Genomic DNA, 17347 nt, shown 5'->3' on the forward strand with positions numbered 1-17347 from the left:
AAGGTGGATTGCACTGCACAAAAGGTATGAGTGTGTGCTGTGTGTATTGTTCGTAGCCTTGTAAGTAACTTCTGTGTGGCGTGATTTTGATACAGTAAAAGCTCGTTAACTCGGATCTCACAAGACCGGAGAAAATGTCCGAGTTTACCAAATTCCGAATCATCGAAGGGACCATGAAAACAAAAGAAAAACGTACACGGCACAGACAAACCTTTAGTTTTTAAAAAGTGCGTTATTTTTGCCTGCCTCGCTGTCGAAATTTCTGACAGATCGATCTTATTTAATCCCATCAGGTGGTGGTGCACGCGTTCACTGTCGTGAGAACAAACTCAGAACCCCTCGAGGACAGCGAGGGCTTCGGCGGCCTCCTGCACGGTACGGCGACGTCGCGTTGGCTCATCACGTCTTTCAATATCATAACCTTTCTTTCAAGATCATTTGCTGGCTGCTGTGGCCGCTTAACTCCTGTGACGGTCGCCATGAAGCGCGTCGGCGGCGACAATGCACACAAACACAGCCGCAACACGCGAAGTCACAACACAAAGAACCAAGACAGGATAGTACACCAGTAGGCGTAGCATGGGCGTAGCGAGCAGCTGTCCCGGTCATAGAGTTTCCTAAAATTAACTGAAGGGGACTCTGGCACTGCGATCGTTCAGCGACCATGGGAATGACGGGTAGTACACACATTTGCCTAGTCTTCGTACTTGCGGGCAGCAAATTGTACTTGCGGCTTCGTTTATTGCTGGTTATGGTTTCGTTTTAAAGAAAAGAAAACCCTTTTGAATTTCGTGACTTGATTTGAAAAGGTAAGCTTTAAAAATAGAATGTGGTGAAGCACTACAGCGCAACATTTGCTGATTTTTTGTTTCGTGGAAAAACAGCTCCAAGCCACACGTATACACACGTAGCTAGAAGCAGGCCAGAAGTACGAAGATTAGACAAATGTGTGTACTACCCATCATTCCCATGCTCACTGAAGCGCCATGCGTTGCAGCTCCCGTAGACACTAGCGCCAGAGTTCCTTCTAGTGTACATTGGGAAACTCTATGGTGCCGGTGGCCCAAGCGCTTCCGCCGGGTAGTGACTAGCGCCACCTAGCCACTGCCCCCTCATTCACTATCATCATCGTCATATTCTGCTGCAGTTCGCTCGGTTCCGGTTTCTCCAAAACTCCGGTTCTGCCGTCGGTTACGGCAAGCGGTGCTTGAGCCTCCAAGCCGCCGAGATCGCACGACTCTGGAGTCCCGATAGCCCTCTTCGGAGTTGTTCGAAATAACAGGTGCGCAGCTAAATCCCTCCGAATTAATGAGCATCTGACCTCATAGTTTTGCCGGGACCGTGCCGCGAGTCCGAGTTAACCGAATTTCTGAGTTAACGATGTCCAGATAAACAAGCTTTTACTGTACCAGTGGCCAATGACTAAGGAACGGCTTGATGACGTGTAATTCATTTTCTATGCGGCTATCCCATGTGCTTTGCCAATAAGCTCTGAGCTTTCGTTTAAGATATGGTTTTATGCCAGAGCAGGGACGTATTAACAGCACTGTCATGGACAAATGCGGCTAGCTGATCTGCCATCACGTTACCTTAGATTTCGCAGTGTCCTGGTACCCAGCACACTATTACATACTGTTTAGACTTGTACACTGTGCATAGTAGAGAATAAAGCGAGACAAAAACAGGGTTTTTGCGTTTTTTAAGAGTTTTCAGAGCCTTCACGACGCTTAGGGAATTTGTGTAAATTACTGGCTTTTGTAGTTTTGGTTGTTTGATGTGTTTGACGGCCCCAAGTATCGCGTAGGCTTCAGCAGTGAAGATGGTCGTACCAAAATGCAGCGGTCCGGCCTTTGAAAAAGATGGGCCGACTGCTGCATACGACACATAAGTGTGAGACTTGGAGGCATCTGTGAAGAAGTCAGGACAATTGTATTTGTATTGAAGCTCTAGGAAGTACATGCAAATATGCGCCACAGGTGTGTGTTTCGTAACTTCTTTGAAGGATATGTCACATTCTATGAGCTGCCATTGCCACGGTGGCAGTTGCGCGGCAGGATCCATCAGACAATGATCAAGAGGTGGCACTCTTGTTTCCTCAACGAGGCCTTTCACTCGAACCGAGTAGGCCTGTCGAAACGAAGGGCAGTTATCATGCAGTGTCAAACTGGACAAGTCATTGATTACAGAATATGAGGGCTGCTTATTCTCGGCGTTTTCTTTGAGGTAATACACAAAAGACATGCAAGTCCTCTGGAGTTGCAACGACCACTCATTCAACTCGATGTACAGGCTTTCTACGAAACTAGTGCGAAAAGCACTCGCAGAAAGGCGAATGCCTAATTGATGGACTGGGTCAAGCATTTTTAAGAGAGCTTGGTGTGGCAGACTGATAGACAATCGCTCCGTAATCTAAGCGCCTGCGTATGAGGCTTTTATAAAGATTCATAAGGAATTTTCTATAACTGCCCCGCGATGTCCGCGACAAAACCTTGAGTATATTTACACAGTCGAACCTCATTATTTCGAACACGCTTAATTCAAACTTCCAGTTAATTCGAACTCACGATGAGGTCCCGTCAAAGCTATGTGTATTCCAATAGGCGAAAACGACCGGTAATTCGAACCCCCAAGCACTTCCGACAGTTAATTCGAACATGCCGCGCTCCGAAAGTGCTCTCTGCCCCCCGCCCAGTCCCGCAGCGCCACTTGCGACACCTCAACGCTGCCCGCGAAGGAAATGAAAAGGAAAGAAAAGGTTGCGGTGGAATGCTTGCTCTCTCTCAAATGCCGATCTGTGATGCGCCTGTGTCACGTTTCTTCCTTTTCCGTCCCTGCCACGTAATGACCTTCCTCCTTCAAACGCCATGTGCAAAGAGAGAGAGGAAAAAAAAAAAAAAGCTGTCGCAGGGTTGAATGAATGTGTGGTTAAAGGAAACGGAGAAGGCATTATCTGCAGCTGTTGCCCCTTGCGGGAGCATGACTCTGTGCCTTGAGGGGGGGGGGGGGGGGTGTCTATTACGCGCCCGCCGGTGCCACGTTTCCCCCTTTCCCGTCCCTGCCACGTAACCCTTCTCCTGTCAACAACACGCACGAAGAGAGCAAAAAAAAAAAAAAAAGGAAGGCTGCCATGGAGTGTTGGTTTTCTCTCAATTGCCGATCTGCTTCTCTCCACGTGAAGACGCCCCTTCCTCGTCACGTGCTTGCCACGCTGCGGCTACGTAGAGGAGAGGCTCTGCTGTGCAGTCGTCATCGTCGTCTTTAGAAAGTGTCGATGCTGTACATTTCCGCGCGCAACTTCTATTGACAGAAGAATGCTGAAGCCGTGAAGTAGAAATGCTTTGCAAGCTGCATGGGAAATTGATCGGCTCGCTGCAAGGCAAACGTGTGCAGACGTGCATCACCGATTACATCAATTAATAACGGATGTCCTGTGATTTGTGAATAAATGTAAGTTTTCCTAAACTTCCCCCTTGTGTATTAGCTCAACGCACATGCGCCACTGCATGTAGAGCCCTCCGTTTATTTGGATTTCGTTGATTCGAACTTCTTTTACTTCGAACAAATTTTCGGGCCCCTTAGAGTTCAGATTATCGAGATTTGACTGTAGCTTTCAGGCACTTGTTCTCGAGGTTTTTCAGGTCAGGGACAAATGTTAATTTCTTGTCTAGAACTTAGCCTAGAAATTTGTGTTCACTTTTCACAGCTAATTGCCGCCCGTGGAAGTCAATGATCGAATTGGGTTGAAGACCTCTCTTCCTAATAAATAAAACAGACGTGCTTTTTTGTGGGTTAAGGATGAATCCATTCTCATCTGCCCATTTGGTAACCTTATTCAAACCAAGTTGAAGTTGCCGCTTGCACATCGCGAGGTTGCATGATTCGTAACTTATCTGCACATCATCGACGTATGTGCAATAGAACATATTGCGTGGAATGCAGGAATGGAGGATATTCATTTTGTATAATAAAAAGTGTGCAGCTCAACAAACACCCTTGCGGCACTCCGGCCTCCTGGACAAAAGTTGGTGACAAGACATTCCCCACAGGGACACGAAAAGTGCAGTTGCGCAAATAACTTTCGATTATGGTCAGCATGTTACCTCGGACACCTAGGTAGTTGTGAAAGGTCTTGCAGTATGCCGAAGTGCCAGGTGGTATCCTAAGCTTTTTCCATATCGAGAAACAGTGAAAAAAAGAATTATGGACAAAAGCATCACGGATCTGTGTTCTGATTCGTAACAAATGGTCAGTAGTGGATCTACCATCGCGAAATCTGCACTGAGATGGGTCCAGTACATTGTATCTAGAAAATGTAACAGCCGACATATCATCTTTTCGAAAAGTTTACATAGACAACTTGTCAATGCAATCGGCCTGTAACTTGTAACGGAAGATGGGTCTTTTTCTTGCTTTAGAATTGTAACTACAATGGCCACGAAAACATTTTAGCAGGAGGAGTGCAGCCTACCTGATGAGGTGTCACTTTGCGCACCCAGCTGGTTCTGGTTGGTGTAGAAGGGGTCCCGGTCAGCCATTGTCACCACACACCATGCCATGGCCGCTGTGTCAAAAGAAGAAAGCCGAAAGACGGTGTCGCCCACTTCTGTATCATATAGGTATAAGGTGTGCTATTAAATGTTAGCACAGGCTCTCGGGATCAACACTGACTTAGCTTCGCTGTTGCTCATCAGGAACAAACATTTGGCACGTCCTTTCTTACAATTAGTCCTTACAAACATAACCTAGGAAAAACTGCCCCTAACTGCATCAAACCAGTACGTTATTTCGAGACACTTGACATACGACTACAACAAAAATAATGAAAAAATATGTAAATTTATGTACCATAGTAATGAATCTTAATTCAATATATAATTACAGTCAAACTCCGCAACAGCAAACGCTGCTTCATCGAAATTTCCACTACAACGAAGAATTCTCGATTCCCCGTCAGCAGTCTATAGGAGTCGATGCATAAATATTGTCACCACAATGACGCTTTTTCTTCGATCGTCCCGCTTCAACGAAATTTTACCATGCAATTCCAGGCTCAGACATTTATCTTTATGCAATAGTCCCAATCTTTAACATTTTGATGCATTTTCAGAGCCTGAAAATGTGTCAACGAAGTCTAAAACACGGGTTGGAACCACCAGAAACCGCCGCTGTTCAGCAAGCATGGGTGCCACCATTGCTCGATAGCGACGGTAGTGAGGCTGCCCTGCTTTTGCCACTGGCTTGCTTTGAGTTGCAGACGGTCTGAAGCTAAAGCTCAGTCGCTCAATTCATGGTTTCCGTCACGCAGCTGCTGGGTGGAATTGCAAAATGATGCCTTTTCCGATTCCGATGCTTATCATCAAGGTCAATCTTGCTTATCATTATGTTCACACTTGGCCAGTGTGGTAACTAATTAGAGCATCTGTTTGTTCACATTATCAACAAAATCAGCTAACCACGTGTGGTGGTTGATAAGAATGGCACAGAATAATGCAAAAGTCGCCGCTCCACGATACCTTGCCTCCATCTCGGCGTTGTCAAGTACTTTTGACGGAGGACAGCTGCTGGTGTTAACGTGTTAACGCAACTGTTTGGTTTGTTAACGAAGGTGGTTCTAGGCATTGTTTCAGCGTGATTTTCACCATAGTGTCGCTACGCATAGGTGACAATCACGTCACGACATTGCTGGGAAAGAATAGGAAGCAGCGGACATTTCTTGAATTTTGAAAATAAACGTTCCTTTGTTTTGCTAGCTCAGATCAGCAATTTTATTTTTATTTCACTACAACGAAATTTTCGCTTCAACGAAATTTTTTCTATGCCTCGTCAGTTTCGTTGTACAGGGTTCGACTGTATTCCGAAGTCATCTACGCTCCACTCTTGCATAAACAGAATCAACTCCCAGGCGAGAAACACGGGGCAAATTAGTTTTTAACGTGATAGCATTAAAGAGCTCGTTTCACAGAAATTATGGCATCAGCGTCGTTGATTGTGAGCGAGTGGAAAATCATCATCTTCTGTGTGACCGAAAAATCAAGATGCAAAACAAGATAATAAAAATTCTGGGTCTGAGTGAGAATCGGTCGTTTGCGTGACATGCGTGTGTTCTACCACACAGCCCCAGTTTGCTTGTGAATACAGTGAAAATAACTTCCTCTGCTTGGAAATGCAGTGAAAGTAACACTCATGCTTGACAAACACGTGCGTCCCATATCCATGCTTCACAATACATGAAATTTAGCGGAACTTCGATTATATGTCCCCCGGTTCCGCGATGAATCGGTTAGGTCCCGGCAAAATCCCCATAAGATTAATGTATTAAAAACCTTGGTTATACAATGCAGTTTTACGCCGACCTCGCATGTTTGACGACATTCAGATTTGGTCCAAAGAAGAAGAACGCCTTTACTCGAATCAAGTGTGGACCAAATATTCAGGAGTGCAAAATATAAACTTGCGTTGTCCTAGGTTGACGATTAGAAAAGTAGAGAGCGAGACAGATGTCTTCGTAGAATGGAAAAATTGTTCTCCTGTAAGTTCATGCACTTCTACACAACGCCGCAATCGCGTGTGTGCGTATCTGGGGTCAAGCTCTATCCACACAATGTAGCTCCAGCCGGCCGAAAAGTTTGTTTTCACGTTTTCGGTCCATGGAAACATTTTCTGGTCGACATAGGGTGATCTCCTGCCTTGGTCACACTCGCAGTCACAGGCTTGCGGACGCATGAGGGCACGACACAGCTGTTTTCGCAGTGCAAGTTTACTTTTTGACGTCGGCGTTCATACTACCAGCGGGACATCCCTAGTTGCACTTTACAAGTCTACAAATTACAACGTGCATAGCTCTGTCGCACAAGAAGGCATTCTACGCACACTCGTGGTCGGTCGCCATTATATGATAGTGATGACTCTGTGTGTGACTCTTCTGACGGGAGGCTATTGGCAAGGCGGTTTCGTTTTCGTTTTCACGCGCAGGCAATTTTTGGACTCTATTTAAAGATGTGCATTGGATTCAATTCTTTTTAAACTTCAGAAGAGAAATTCGCTCACACCTCTTTCAACTAAGTTACGCTACCATTAACTGTCACCGGCAAGAATAATTTAATTTACCTTTCTATCAGAGGCACAAGGTCGTGCCGTGGGCTTATTCAGGTGGTCTATACCCATTTTTCTGGGGCAAGGCTGAGTGTCATTGCTATATTCTTAGTTTCTCAATTATACGACGCCCGGATCACACAACGGTTTTGGTGGTCCCCTGAAAGTCGTATAATGAGGTTCCACTGTATTACAGTAATAATGCATGGTACAGGTGTACATTGCCGTAGGGCATCAGAACATGTGATTATCACACCGACTACATGGTTTAAAGCCGGTCACCCACAACAAAACACCCACTTGTTACTGTGCCTATTCCTTTGAGTAGTGGGTGCATAGCTAGTTCAAAAAGATTTCGTGCACAAAGTGTTTGAAGTACGCACTAGGGAGAGGATATTGCTATCGCGTTCAAATCCTAAAGGTGAAGCTTAAGGGTCGGCCAATGTTCGGTTATGTCCTCGTTGAGCAAAGAAAAATTGCGCCTTTGACAGGGCTTGGGGGAGCAGCGTGTCAAACGACTGGTCAAACATGTTAGTGTCTCCTTCAAAGCGATCGTAGGGGACAGTACATTGTAAAATGAAGTGAAATGAAGACAAATTTTGGAATTATTATGAGAGATATTCAATTTATCTAAAAATCAACATACCTTGCTCTTCGTTAGCCACTACACTCAGACCTCATAATAACAAACTCGCATCTTGCATGAAAATAGGTTCGTTACAAAGGTACATTTCTAACACTACATCTATTGTAAAACTAGTTTTTATTTTGTTATAACCGATAATTCATTATATCCGGGTTCATTATATCGAGGTTTGAGTTCATACAACTAGCAAAACAAGTGGTTTACACAATAGTGTACATAGTACTAGTACAAAAAACAGTGACTGCTTTTACTGACAGCCACTCACAGGAGTAGATGAGTGCGGGGAAGATGGGCTCGTTGCGCTCCTGAGCCGTCTCAACGAGGATCCGCAGGGGCCCCTTGGGGCACAGCACAGCAATCAAGTCTGCAGGGAGAGGAGGTCACAGTTTATCCTACAGTTCACCAGTCACAAACCAAGGCAAAGGCAGGCAAGTACTGTACAAATGACTCTCATTAAATAGAGCCTCAAGGGACTAGAAAAGTATTACGTCCTGTTGAACAGGAGTTCCATTTACTGAGAGGAGAACAGCGTTGGAGAATTGAAGTAATAAAACAGTCATGTTAGAGGCAGCTCAATTCAAGAGATTTCCCTTCTCCGAGAGTCTGCTGTAGATTCACAGAGTCAGACACACAGAGTCAGAAAGGCAATCCACGTCAGTAGGCTGATGTGGTTAAACAAGGCGCAGATATTCCTAATATAACGCCTAGGAGGAACCATGATGCTGCTGCTGTTGAGTTTTGTAAAGGACGTCGCGCCACTGCCAGTATGATGGTATTATTTCATACGACGCGGCAATGCTTGGCCTACAATGTTGATAAGGGCCCAAACAAAGCAAATCATTTGTAACACGTCTTCATTTCTTGGCATTACACTGTTTGTCAGAGTTATTACAATAATTGCATTTATTTTCACAAGAATACAATTCCTTCCAATGGTGCGCGATGCCCAGCTGAGAGGAAATGCCCTTGCCTTCGTGCCTCTTTTAGCCTGCTCCCAAAGAAAGGCTGGCAGGTTAACCCCAACTGAAGCCAGTTGGCTGATGTGCACCGGGGAAAAAGTAAGGCGAGGAAAAGTTTGAGCTAACAAGAGCAAGTCCACTGCTGATATTGCAGATGGTCGCTGAACCCGGTACACGTCAGAGATCACACTAGTGCATTAGCGGTGTTTCATAGCTAGGACCACTCCTCTGATACCTTGCTCATGGTCAAAGTTCTTTTTGCGGAAGGGCTGCGTGGCTGAAATTCATGGTGTGTTGTCGATAGAAAATTATCACAATCATGAACTGGCACATGCTCTCTTCTTATGGTTTGTTCCCAGAGCATGGGCGCCCATTTGTCCGACTTGGGATGTGATGACCCTGATGTGTGAGACAGCAAGCGCAGAGAGAAAGAGATAGAAAGAGAAAGATGGAAATTCGTAGCAGAGGACTTCTTGGCACGGCAGAGATTTGACACCGTGTACTCACAATCTGAAGGCAAGCGTACTACCCACTCGGCTATCAAGGCGTGCTAGCGAAGCATGGCATAGTACAGGTGATGGAGAAGGGGACTGGGGTGAGGGTAAGAATGAAAGAGTAGAAAGAGTAAAGCATAGAAAGAAAGAAAGGGAAGAGAGAGTCAGAAAAGAGAAAGAGAGAAAACGACAGAAAGAGGAAACGAGAAAGAAAGAAAGGGGTTTAAAAGAGCAAGAAAATACTAATAGAGAGAGGGAGAGAAAGAAATAGAAATAAACATTGAGTAAATGAAAAAGAGGGCAAGCATAGCCATGCGCAGTACAGAACAGCAAGGAATGGTAAAGAGCTCTAGAGGCAAGGGAGTAAAAGCCCAGCTTAGCCAGCACACGCTATAGTTCTCCACCAGCTCTGCTGTGACCCAGCCTTGTGTGACTTAGTGCTAGCTGCGATAATTTAGCGGCTTAGCTGATTTAGAGCTTTATGCAGAGGTCAAGTCCTTTGATTTCCAAAAACAGGCTAGCATGACAGACTAAGCTAAACAAAAAAATACTTGAACAGCCCAACTGGCTCAAATACAATTAGTTTTGCGTTTGACTGCTGCCCCACTATGCTCAAATTTTCTCGATAAATGGAACTCCTTTAAAATGGAACACACTTTCCTATCTCCTTTGGGTTACGCTTAATGAAATCCTACTTTACCACAGGAGATACGTTGCGCTGTCAAACTCCAACGTCAACACTACAGTTTGCAGGGTCATCACGTCAAGGGTACCTGTGACACTTTTCTGAGCACGATGAGAAAATGATTTCAATTGGCTACTGAGAACACGCAAGCCAAACATAATCATCATCATCATTTATTTTACCCTTAAGGGCTTCTCTCGGGGCATTACATAAGGGGGGGAACAATCCAAGTACAAATTTCAATGAAAATGCAGTTCATGGTTACAGTTTTTGAATTACTAAAACATACAGGTAGCAACAAAAAACAAAAAGAAAACAAAGCATGTCAAACGAAATATTCAACAGTCAATTCGCGGTCCAAAATATACAGGCGGCAGAGAACAAACAACAAAGAAAGACAAACAGCGATTAAGAGTCAAGGGTAGCTAGTAATAAATCTCTAAATTTAAAAGCAACTTTTTCGCTGACAATAGCATCCGTCAAACCGTTCCACTCATCGATAGCCGTAGAAAGAAATGATTTATTAAAAGCGTTAGTAGAACCAAACAGACGTTGGATACTCAGGGAATTAAATAGGCGACGAGATGTTCGGACAGGCGGAAGTAAAAGTGAGCCATGTAGGTGAGGAAAGCTGTAGTAAAGTTTGTGAAAGAGACAGAGACGTGAAATTTTGCGTCGAGCTGACAAAACAGGGAGACCGAGGGATGGTTTGATTTGACTGATGCTTGCTCGTTTGTCGTAATTTGCGGAGATGAATCTGGCGGCGCGATTTTGGACGGATTCAAGAATGTTAATTAGCTATATCTGATGAGGGCTCCAAATTGCAGATGCGTATTCCATTTTAGTACGAACAAAAGTTTCAAAGGCCAATTTGCGAAGGCTTGCAGGTGATAATGACAATGATCTCCTAAGATAGCCAAGGGTTTTTGAGGCATCGGCAGCTAGTTTGGTAATATGCTCGGTCCAGGTTAGTCTGCTTGTAATTACAACGCCCAGGTATCGGTAAGAATCCACTTGGGATAACACTGTTGAGTTTAATGAATACGGGTGGATGACGTTAGTGTGTTTTCGTGAGACAGGCATGAACTTACATTTGGAAGTATTCGGCCTTATCATCCACTGGGCGCACCAGTTATCAATGATGTGTAAATCTTGCTGTAGTATTAGCTGATCTTCGGGAGTTGATATACGACGGTAGATGACGCAATCGTCAGCAAAAAGCCGAATCGTTGATGAAATGCCGGAAGGAAGGTCATTTACGTAGATTAAAAAGAGGAGCGGGCCGAGAACCGAGCCCTAAGGGACGCCGAAGATTACTGGAGTAGTATCAGAATGGGCACCACCGATAACAGTGAATTGCGAACGGTGGGTTAGGAAGCACTTAATCCATGATAAGGTCAGGGGATCGAGGGAAAGTGAAGAATGTTTGTTGATTAGTCGTTGGTGAGGGACGAGATCGAAGGCTTTCGATCTAATAGCACAGCACCCTGCCAGCACAGCACCCTGCCTGGAATTTGCAATTACTTCTCAAAGTAAGCCAAAGATCACTCTCCCCTCTTCTCTCTACAAATGACGCCACATACCTAAATTACTGCACTATATACCCCAGTGCATGGCGGTTGGCTGATTTGAGTATCACGAGCTTGGTAGTAACTGTAACCACTGCGAGATGTCACCACCTGCCCGGAAGCTCGCTCGCAGTTGCTCTGAAAGTAAGCTGTGCGTTCAAGAAATAAATAAAAAGAAACTACTCAAGGTCATGACGCTCGTCAACAAAGATACCCCCTTCCCCCCCCCCCCCCCCCCCACCCCACTTCCCTGTGCAACTTTAAGCATGCCTGCTGGTGCAAAAGGAGAAAATGCTTCATGGGTGTGATGAAGTTCTGTAGCTCTGCCTGTACTCGACGAATTCTAAAAATTCTTGCAGCATGTGATTTGTGAAGCGTCATGCGCTACTCGTGAGACTATTCCACTGAAGCTTAGAAACGTGTTGCAAGGCCCTTTTCGGCATCAATGCGAAGAGCAGACGTAGCACTGTCGCCAGCTCACCCCACACGGAGATGACCCCGAGGACGACCCAGGCGGTCCAGTCGGGGAGGTACTTGATGAAGACGAGCGCCATGAGCGCCGAGACGAGGATGAGGTAGGCCTGCTGCAAGAGCAGGGGTCCCTTCCAGTGGATGGAGATCATGCCGACCACGCCAAAGTTCCACATGGCAAAAACCACCGTCGGGTAGTCCATAGGCACATTGTAAGCCCGCAGCACCTCTCTGCACACATTGTCGTATTTGAGAGAAACGATAAAGGGAGAGACACTGAAGAGCGGAAATGAGTTTCACTATCAGTAGTAAGTTACCTTTCTATAACCACAAAAGCAATAGCCTATGCACAGGGAGCTGTGGCCTAGGTGCGAGAGGCAGGCCTGTAGCCAGGGAAAGGGGGGGTTACCTTAAGAAAACCCCTCAACAACACGAAGTTCTAATGAAGGGGGTGGGGGTGTTCAACCAAAAATAGTAATAAAAATCAAAATAACAGGAAAAATAGATGACCACCTGTTTGTAGCATAACGCTACAAAGAAATCCATGCAGATTTCTCAGAAAGAAATGATTTATAGTGCCAAAAAAAAATCATCCAGAGCAATCCGTGCGGATTTCCTTGTAGCGTCGTGCTACAAACAGGTGGCTGCCTATTTTTCCTTTGTTAACCCTTTCAACACCCAGCGGGTTTACAGATCACTCAACTTCAGCAATTAAAAACAAATTTTTTTAATTGAAGGTCTTCGGCAAGTAGGCTACTTTTGAAAAAAATTCTTGGCAACGGACCTGAAAAAAGGCTTGGGCCTAGATAGCAGTAGCGCTCAAACCTGTACCAGCCAAAGGGGATGCAAAAAATTGTTTATATTGACACTGCTTTCAAGTTAGAAGCCCACAGCCATTGTTGCTTAAAGGCCAGTCACGTTAAAGAAGGAAATAAACAAAAGATTCAAGCAGGGCAAGAAACTAGATAGGCTGCAGATCAAGTTGACGATGCTTCTTAGGTGTACAACTGATCTCAATGGCAGCAGGTGCACCAGAAAATTTCCAGAGACAATTGCCTATATGGTTCTGCAGTCGACTGTGTGCCCAGCACTACAGGAATCTTTAATGCAAGACAGTGACAATGAAACCGAAGAACAATAAGTGAAAGCTAGTTCAAACACTCAAGTTGTTTCAAGTTTGGTCACTCACCCCAGAAATATGTAAGCGAAGAGAAAGACCAGGAGGAGTGAGGAAAGAATGAGCCATCCATGAATTACCTGCACCGGAAAAAGCATAGTCATGTAGTACATGTTTCAAAGTTTACACAGATGATAAAACCATGAAGGGCAGATGGGTCAAAATGATATGCAGTGTTGCTTAAGTCACCAACTATACACCGTGTGTAAAAAGCTGGAGTCTGATGATGTCTTTACATGGTTGGCACGACACTGGGGAATAGCCTGCCAGAAAAAAAAAAGTTCCTTTTGATGCCTAAATGTCACTATAAGGAACTTTGTTTAGTGATTTGTATGTTTTGTATTATATCATGACACGATATTGGACTACTTTACGTTTTGCATACTAACTGATAATGACTATTGACCACCTTTAAAATATACATGCACCAAGAAACAATTCTTGTCTTTTATATAAGATGTGTACAATGTATACATTTTCTTATAAGTCCATATTTCAATGCAGAAAAACTAGCGTTCTTTCTTTGATACCCATTTGCCTCTTACATAGTGCCTCTAATAAAAGTGTTTGACTATAAAAATATTCGATGTTTTATTTGTGTTTAGTATGCAAACCCAAAACTGTTAGACTGTTGATTACAAGTTAAAAGTTTTCAGTCTGTTCTGTACGCTAAGCAAACATGTCAGTAGATGACTGTATATAACATGTTGGTAAACGACTGCAAATAACTCCATCCCTGCCTGTATGTTGCAATTGCATAAATCCATACAAGCATTCTGCTAAGAATCCATAAGTTTCTAACATGCTTTTTTTTACCATATTTTGTTTAATAAAGTGCAATCCAATTAAATTCGCCCCAACTTGCACACATTATGCATTCGATAACATAGATAATATTGAATGAATACAGTGAGCAATGAAGCCAAGTAAAGCAGAGGGGCCATTATTTGTAGGTTTAAACTGCAGCCCAGTAATTATTTCACAAATGTATATAAAACTAAAAAAATATCCTTCGGCCCTGTTGGAGCTCACACCCACAATCTTCGAGTTACCACTTTAGCTTGTTTTCATTGACTGCAACAGTTGAAGATTACAAAGAATGTCACCTCTGCTATCCTTAGCTTCACTGTTAGTTGGCTTTATTAGATAGTGTCTGAAACGAAAAACAGAGCTACCGAACCATTGCCTTCCTTTTTTACATAATGTCTATAACTCACAAAAGTAGACCTGCCCTGTAATATAACCATTAAACTGTATTACAGCAAAAGCTAGTTAATTATGACTTCCACAACAACAAAAATTGTGTGAAGTAATCAAATTATCAAAAATGTCAAGGGCATGCTTTGAACGTAAACTAACTTTCAGCTTTTTGATAAATACATAAGTGCTGCGCTTACTTTCCGCAAGCGCAGCATAAAAGCAGCAATTCTTGCCATCCTGCGGCTTCTTCCACAATGCAACCACGATGTAAGATCCGCATGTCCTAAAACTAGCTGAATAAGTGCTCTGCACCCCTCTTCGATTACTACTGCCGCCAAAACCACCAAGCACATGAGAGCATACTCTTGTTGAACGGTAAACGAAAGAAATTTGCCATAGCCGCTGAAGCCTTGGTCACCAGCAACGAAATTGTATATTGTACCCCTAGGCTTGTGCAAATATTTTAATGCTTCGAATATTAGAACGAATAGCAGAGTATTTGAAATGACTTCGAGTTTAAATTATAGAAAATTTCAAAGCATTTGCAATGAACGAATAAATGTTTATTAGTCTGCACGTATCGCCCCTGTAAAGGTGGTTTCACTGGACTATAGGCGTGATAAACAGTGAAAACACCTTTCCAAAGAAAATTCATCACAAAAGCACTAAACGCTACATTAGTTTGTGAGATAAAATTTTCACCAGTCCTGATCTGACTACAGGGCCATTGACCAATAGTACATATGAGTTATCAGTTTAGGTTCTCTGCAGCAAAGCTCCCTTTCAGATTTAAAGGGGCGCTGCAACATTTTTTGAGCATGGTCAGAAACCGCTGCTGGTTGGTGGTCGAGGCTATCGAGAAAACGTGAGCCAAACATTATAGTGCAGCACACCAGCCTGCGATTCATAATAAATTCTCAGTCAGCTAGAGATTGCTCTCCTCTTTGGGAAAATGCTGCCACAACCTCAAAAATTGCTCGTCACAACCATTTGCATCGGCCATTGGCTCATTTGAGCACGGCTCGCTCAGTCGTTACTAGGGCGGGAGGCCGCCACTTGCCCACGCGTAAGAGCCCGATTGCAGCCAAAAGCCGCGTATTCGAAGAAAAAAAAAAAGAGAGAAAAAGTGCTCACGGTCACAAGGCATGCGTGACATATTCTCTTTCCTTGTGCCACTTGCCCTGCTTAGCTTTTAGCGCTTTCGTTGGGACGAGAAAAGAAAATGCATGTGACAAATCTTTGTGACTCCGCTCGTACTCGATGGATTCTAAATATTTTCGCAGCGGTGGATTCATGAGAAAACAAGCTTCTTTAGTGAATCCACCCTATGGCTACTTGAAGAAGTTTGCAGGACTCATTTAAATGAAAATAGTACCCTCAAATTGATTAATCATTTTTAAGCTTAAAAGCTCATTATATTGACTTAATGACTCTAAGCATAATAAATTTTAAAATGTTATGTATTTTACAGGTTATCACTCGCATTATACCGAAGTCAAATCCTGCTACTACTCCAAGTTATTTCGACTTCCTTTGAAAAAAAAAAGGGGGGGGGGGGGGGCCTTTTTAAGGGGGCCTTATTTCACTTTTAAAAGATATTGTACAGGTTAGTTCGAATCTAAAATTCACTATAAGACTAGTGCGAATACCTGCCAATAAACGAGGCGTTGCACGTAGTGCTAAACTTAAATATAAGCACGAAGCACTCTGTTTTCAGGTTGTTACCATGTGGTTTGCAGTGATGACCATGGCGGTGTAGACGGCACCGCCTCGTTTCAAACGTCTGCAACAGTAATTTTCCTTCTTTTGCCCCACACATTCGCGAAGATTTGCACCCACTGCGTTCACAGGACTGCCTTAACTAACCGTGTTGTGGCCAATTAACACTAAATAATTGAGAGTTGGATACCATTAAAGAATTTATATGCAGGCTGGAACTGAATAACATGTCCAAACTTTCCGAATATAGCAAGCTCTTACTGGACTGCCAAGAGGCATACCGCACATTTTGGAACATGTAAGTTGGTAAACTGCACAGCAGTTTTGTATGAGAGGCATAGGATTGATAGAGATACACAAAAAGTTAACTTGTAATGTAAAAAGTAAGGTGTATAGTTTTATGAACAGTGCGAATATCAGAAAACGTCAGGGGGGGGGGGGGGGGTGAACAACAAGAGGGAAGGCAGGGAGGTTAACCAGGCACATGCCCGGTTTGCTACCCTACGCTGGGGGAATAGAAAGGGGGAATAAAGATGAGAGAGAGAGAGGAAAAAGAAAAGAGAGAGAGAAAAAAAAGAAAAAAAAAGGAGGATTGTCAGTCAATCGGCTGGCGCGTATGCAGCGGTGGCACTACACAAAAGTTAAAGGTGGTCACAAAGGCCTGTAGTCCTCAAAAAGCACAAGACAGCTTTGACTGCTTTTTGAGCCGACAAAAGGCGAAGACGGTGTTCCAGTAGCATCTGCACAGACAGTGGCCGATCGTCCAATTGTCGCAATGCGTCCGAAAGCTTCTGTCTTTCAGAGGCAAATCGAGGGCAATAGCATATCAGATGGTCGATGTCTTCTTTGGTGCAGCAGACGTCGCATTCTGCATTGTCGGTCAATCCGATGAGGGTTCTATATGCTTTTGTGAAGGCAACCCCCAACCAAAGGCGACAAAGAAGTGAAGCTTCACGTCAACGAAGTTCCAGTCGAGGGTTTATTTGGTATAGTCTCGTATGTCTTATGCTTGGGGTGTTCCACTCCTGCAGACTCAGACTACGTGCCAGGTGACGAAGTTGCTTTGCAGCGTCAGTCCTTGACAAAGGAATCCGAAGGGTGTGTTCTTCTTGGTGCGATGTGCGAGCCGCGTTGTCTGCGGAATCATTGGCACTGATCCCACAATGGCCAGGAAGCCACTGAAACTTGACCTCGTGGCCTGTTTCTGTGACGTGGTGATCGAGCTTGACAACTTCGTAAGTTAATTGTTCATGGCAACCTCGTCGAAGGACTGACTGCGTGCTCTGTAGGGCTGGTTTTGAGTCGGAAAACACAGCCCATTTACTCGGTCTTTGGG

At 44.1% G+C, this 17347-nt stretch overlaps 1 protein-coding gene across 2 annotated transcripts in view; it reads right to left on the minus strand.

The window, feature by feature from the left end:
- The window catches only part of LOC119167506 (presenilin-1), a 38255-nt gene that overhangs the window by 7940 nt on the left and 12968 nt on the right, over window positions 1–17347 (minus strand). For both annotated transcript variants that reach the window (XM_037418999.2, XM_037419000.2), the window contains exons 4-7: window positions 13105–13172; window positions 11926–12146; window positions 8004–8102; window positions 4469–4561 (exon numbers count right to left, since the gene is read on the minus strand). In XM_037418999.2, coding sequence (XP_037274896.2) covers window positions 4469–4561; window positions 8004–8102; window positions 11926–12146; window positions 13105–13172 — 481 coding nt within the window. The remainder of the gene's footprint in view (window positions 1–4468; window positions 4562–8003; window positions 8103–11925; window positions 12147–13104; window positions 13173–17347) is intronic.

This window comes from Rhipicephalus microplus, chromosome 6 (genome assembly GCF_043290135.1).
Source record: "Rhipicephalus microplus isolate Deutch F79 chromosome 6, USDA_Rmic, whole genome shotgun sequence".
NCBI lineage: Eukaryota > Metazoa > Arthropoda > Arachnida > Ixodida > Ixodidae > Rhipicephalus > Rhipicephalus microplus.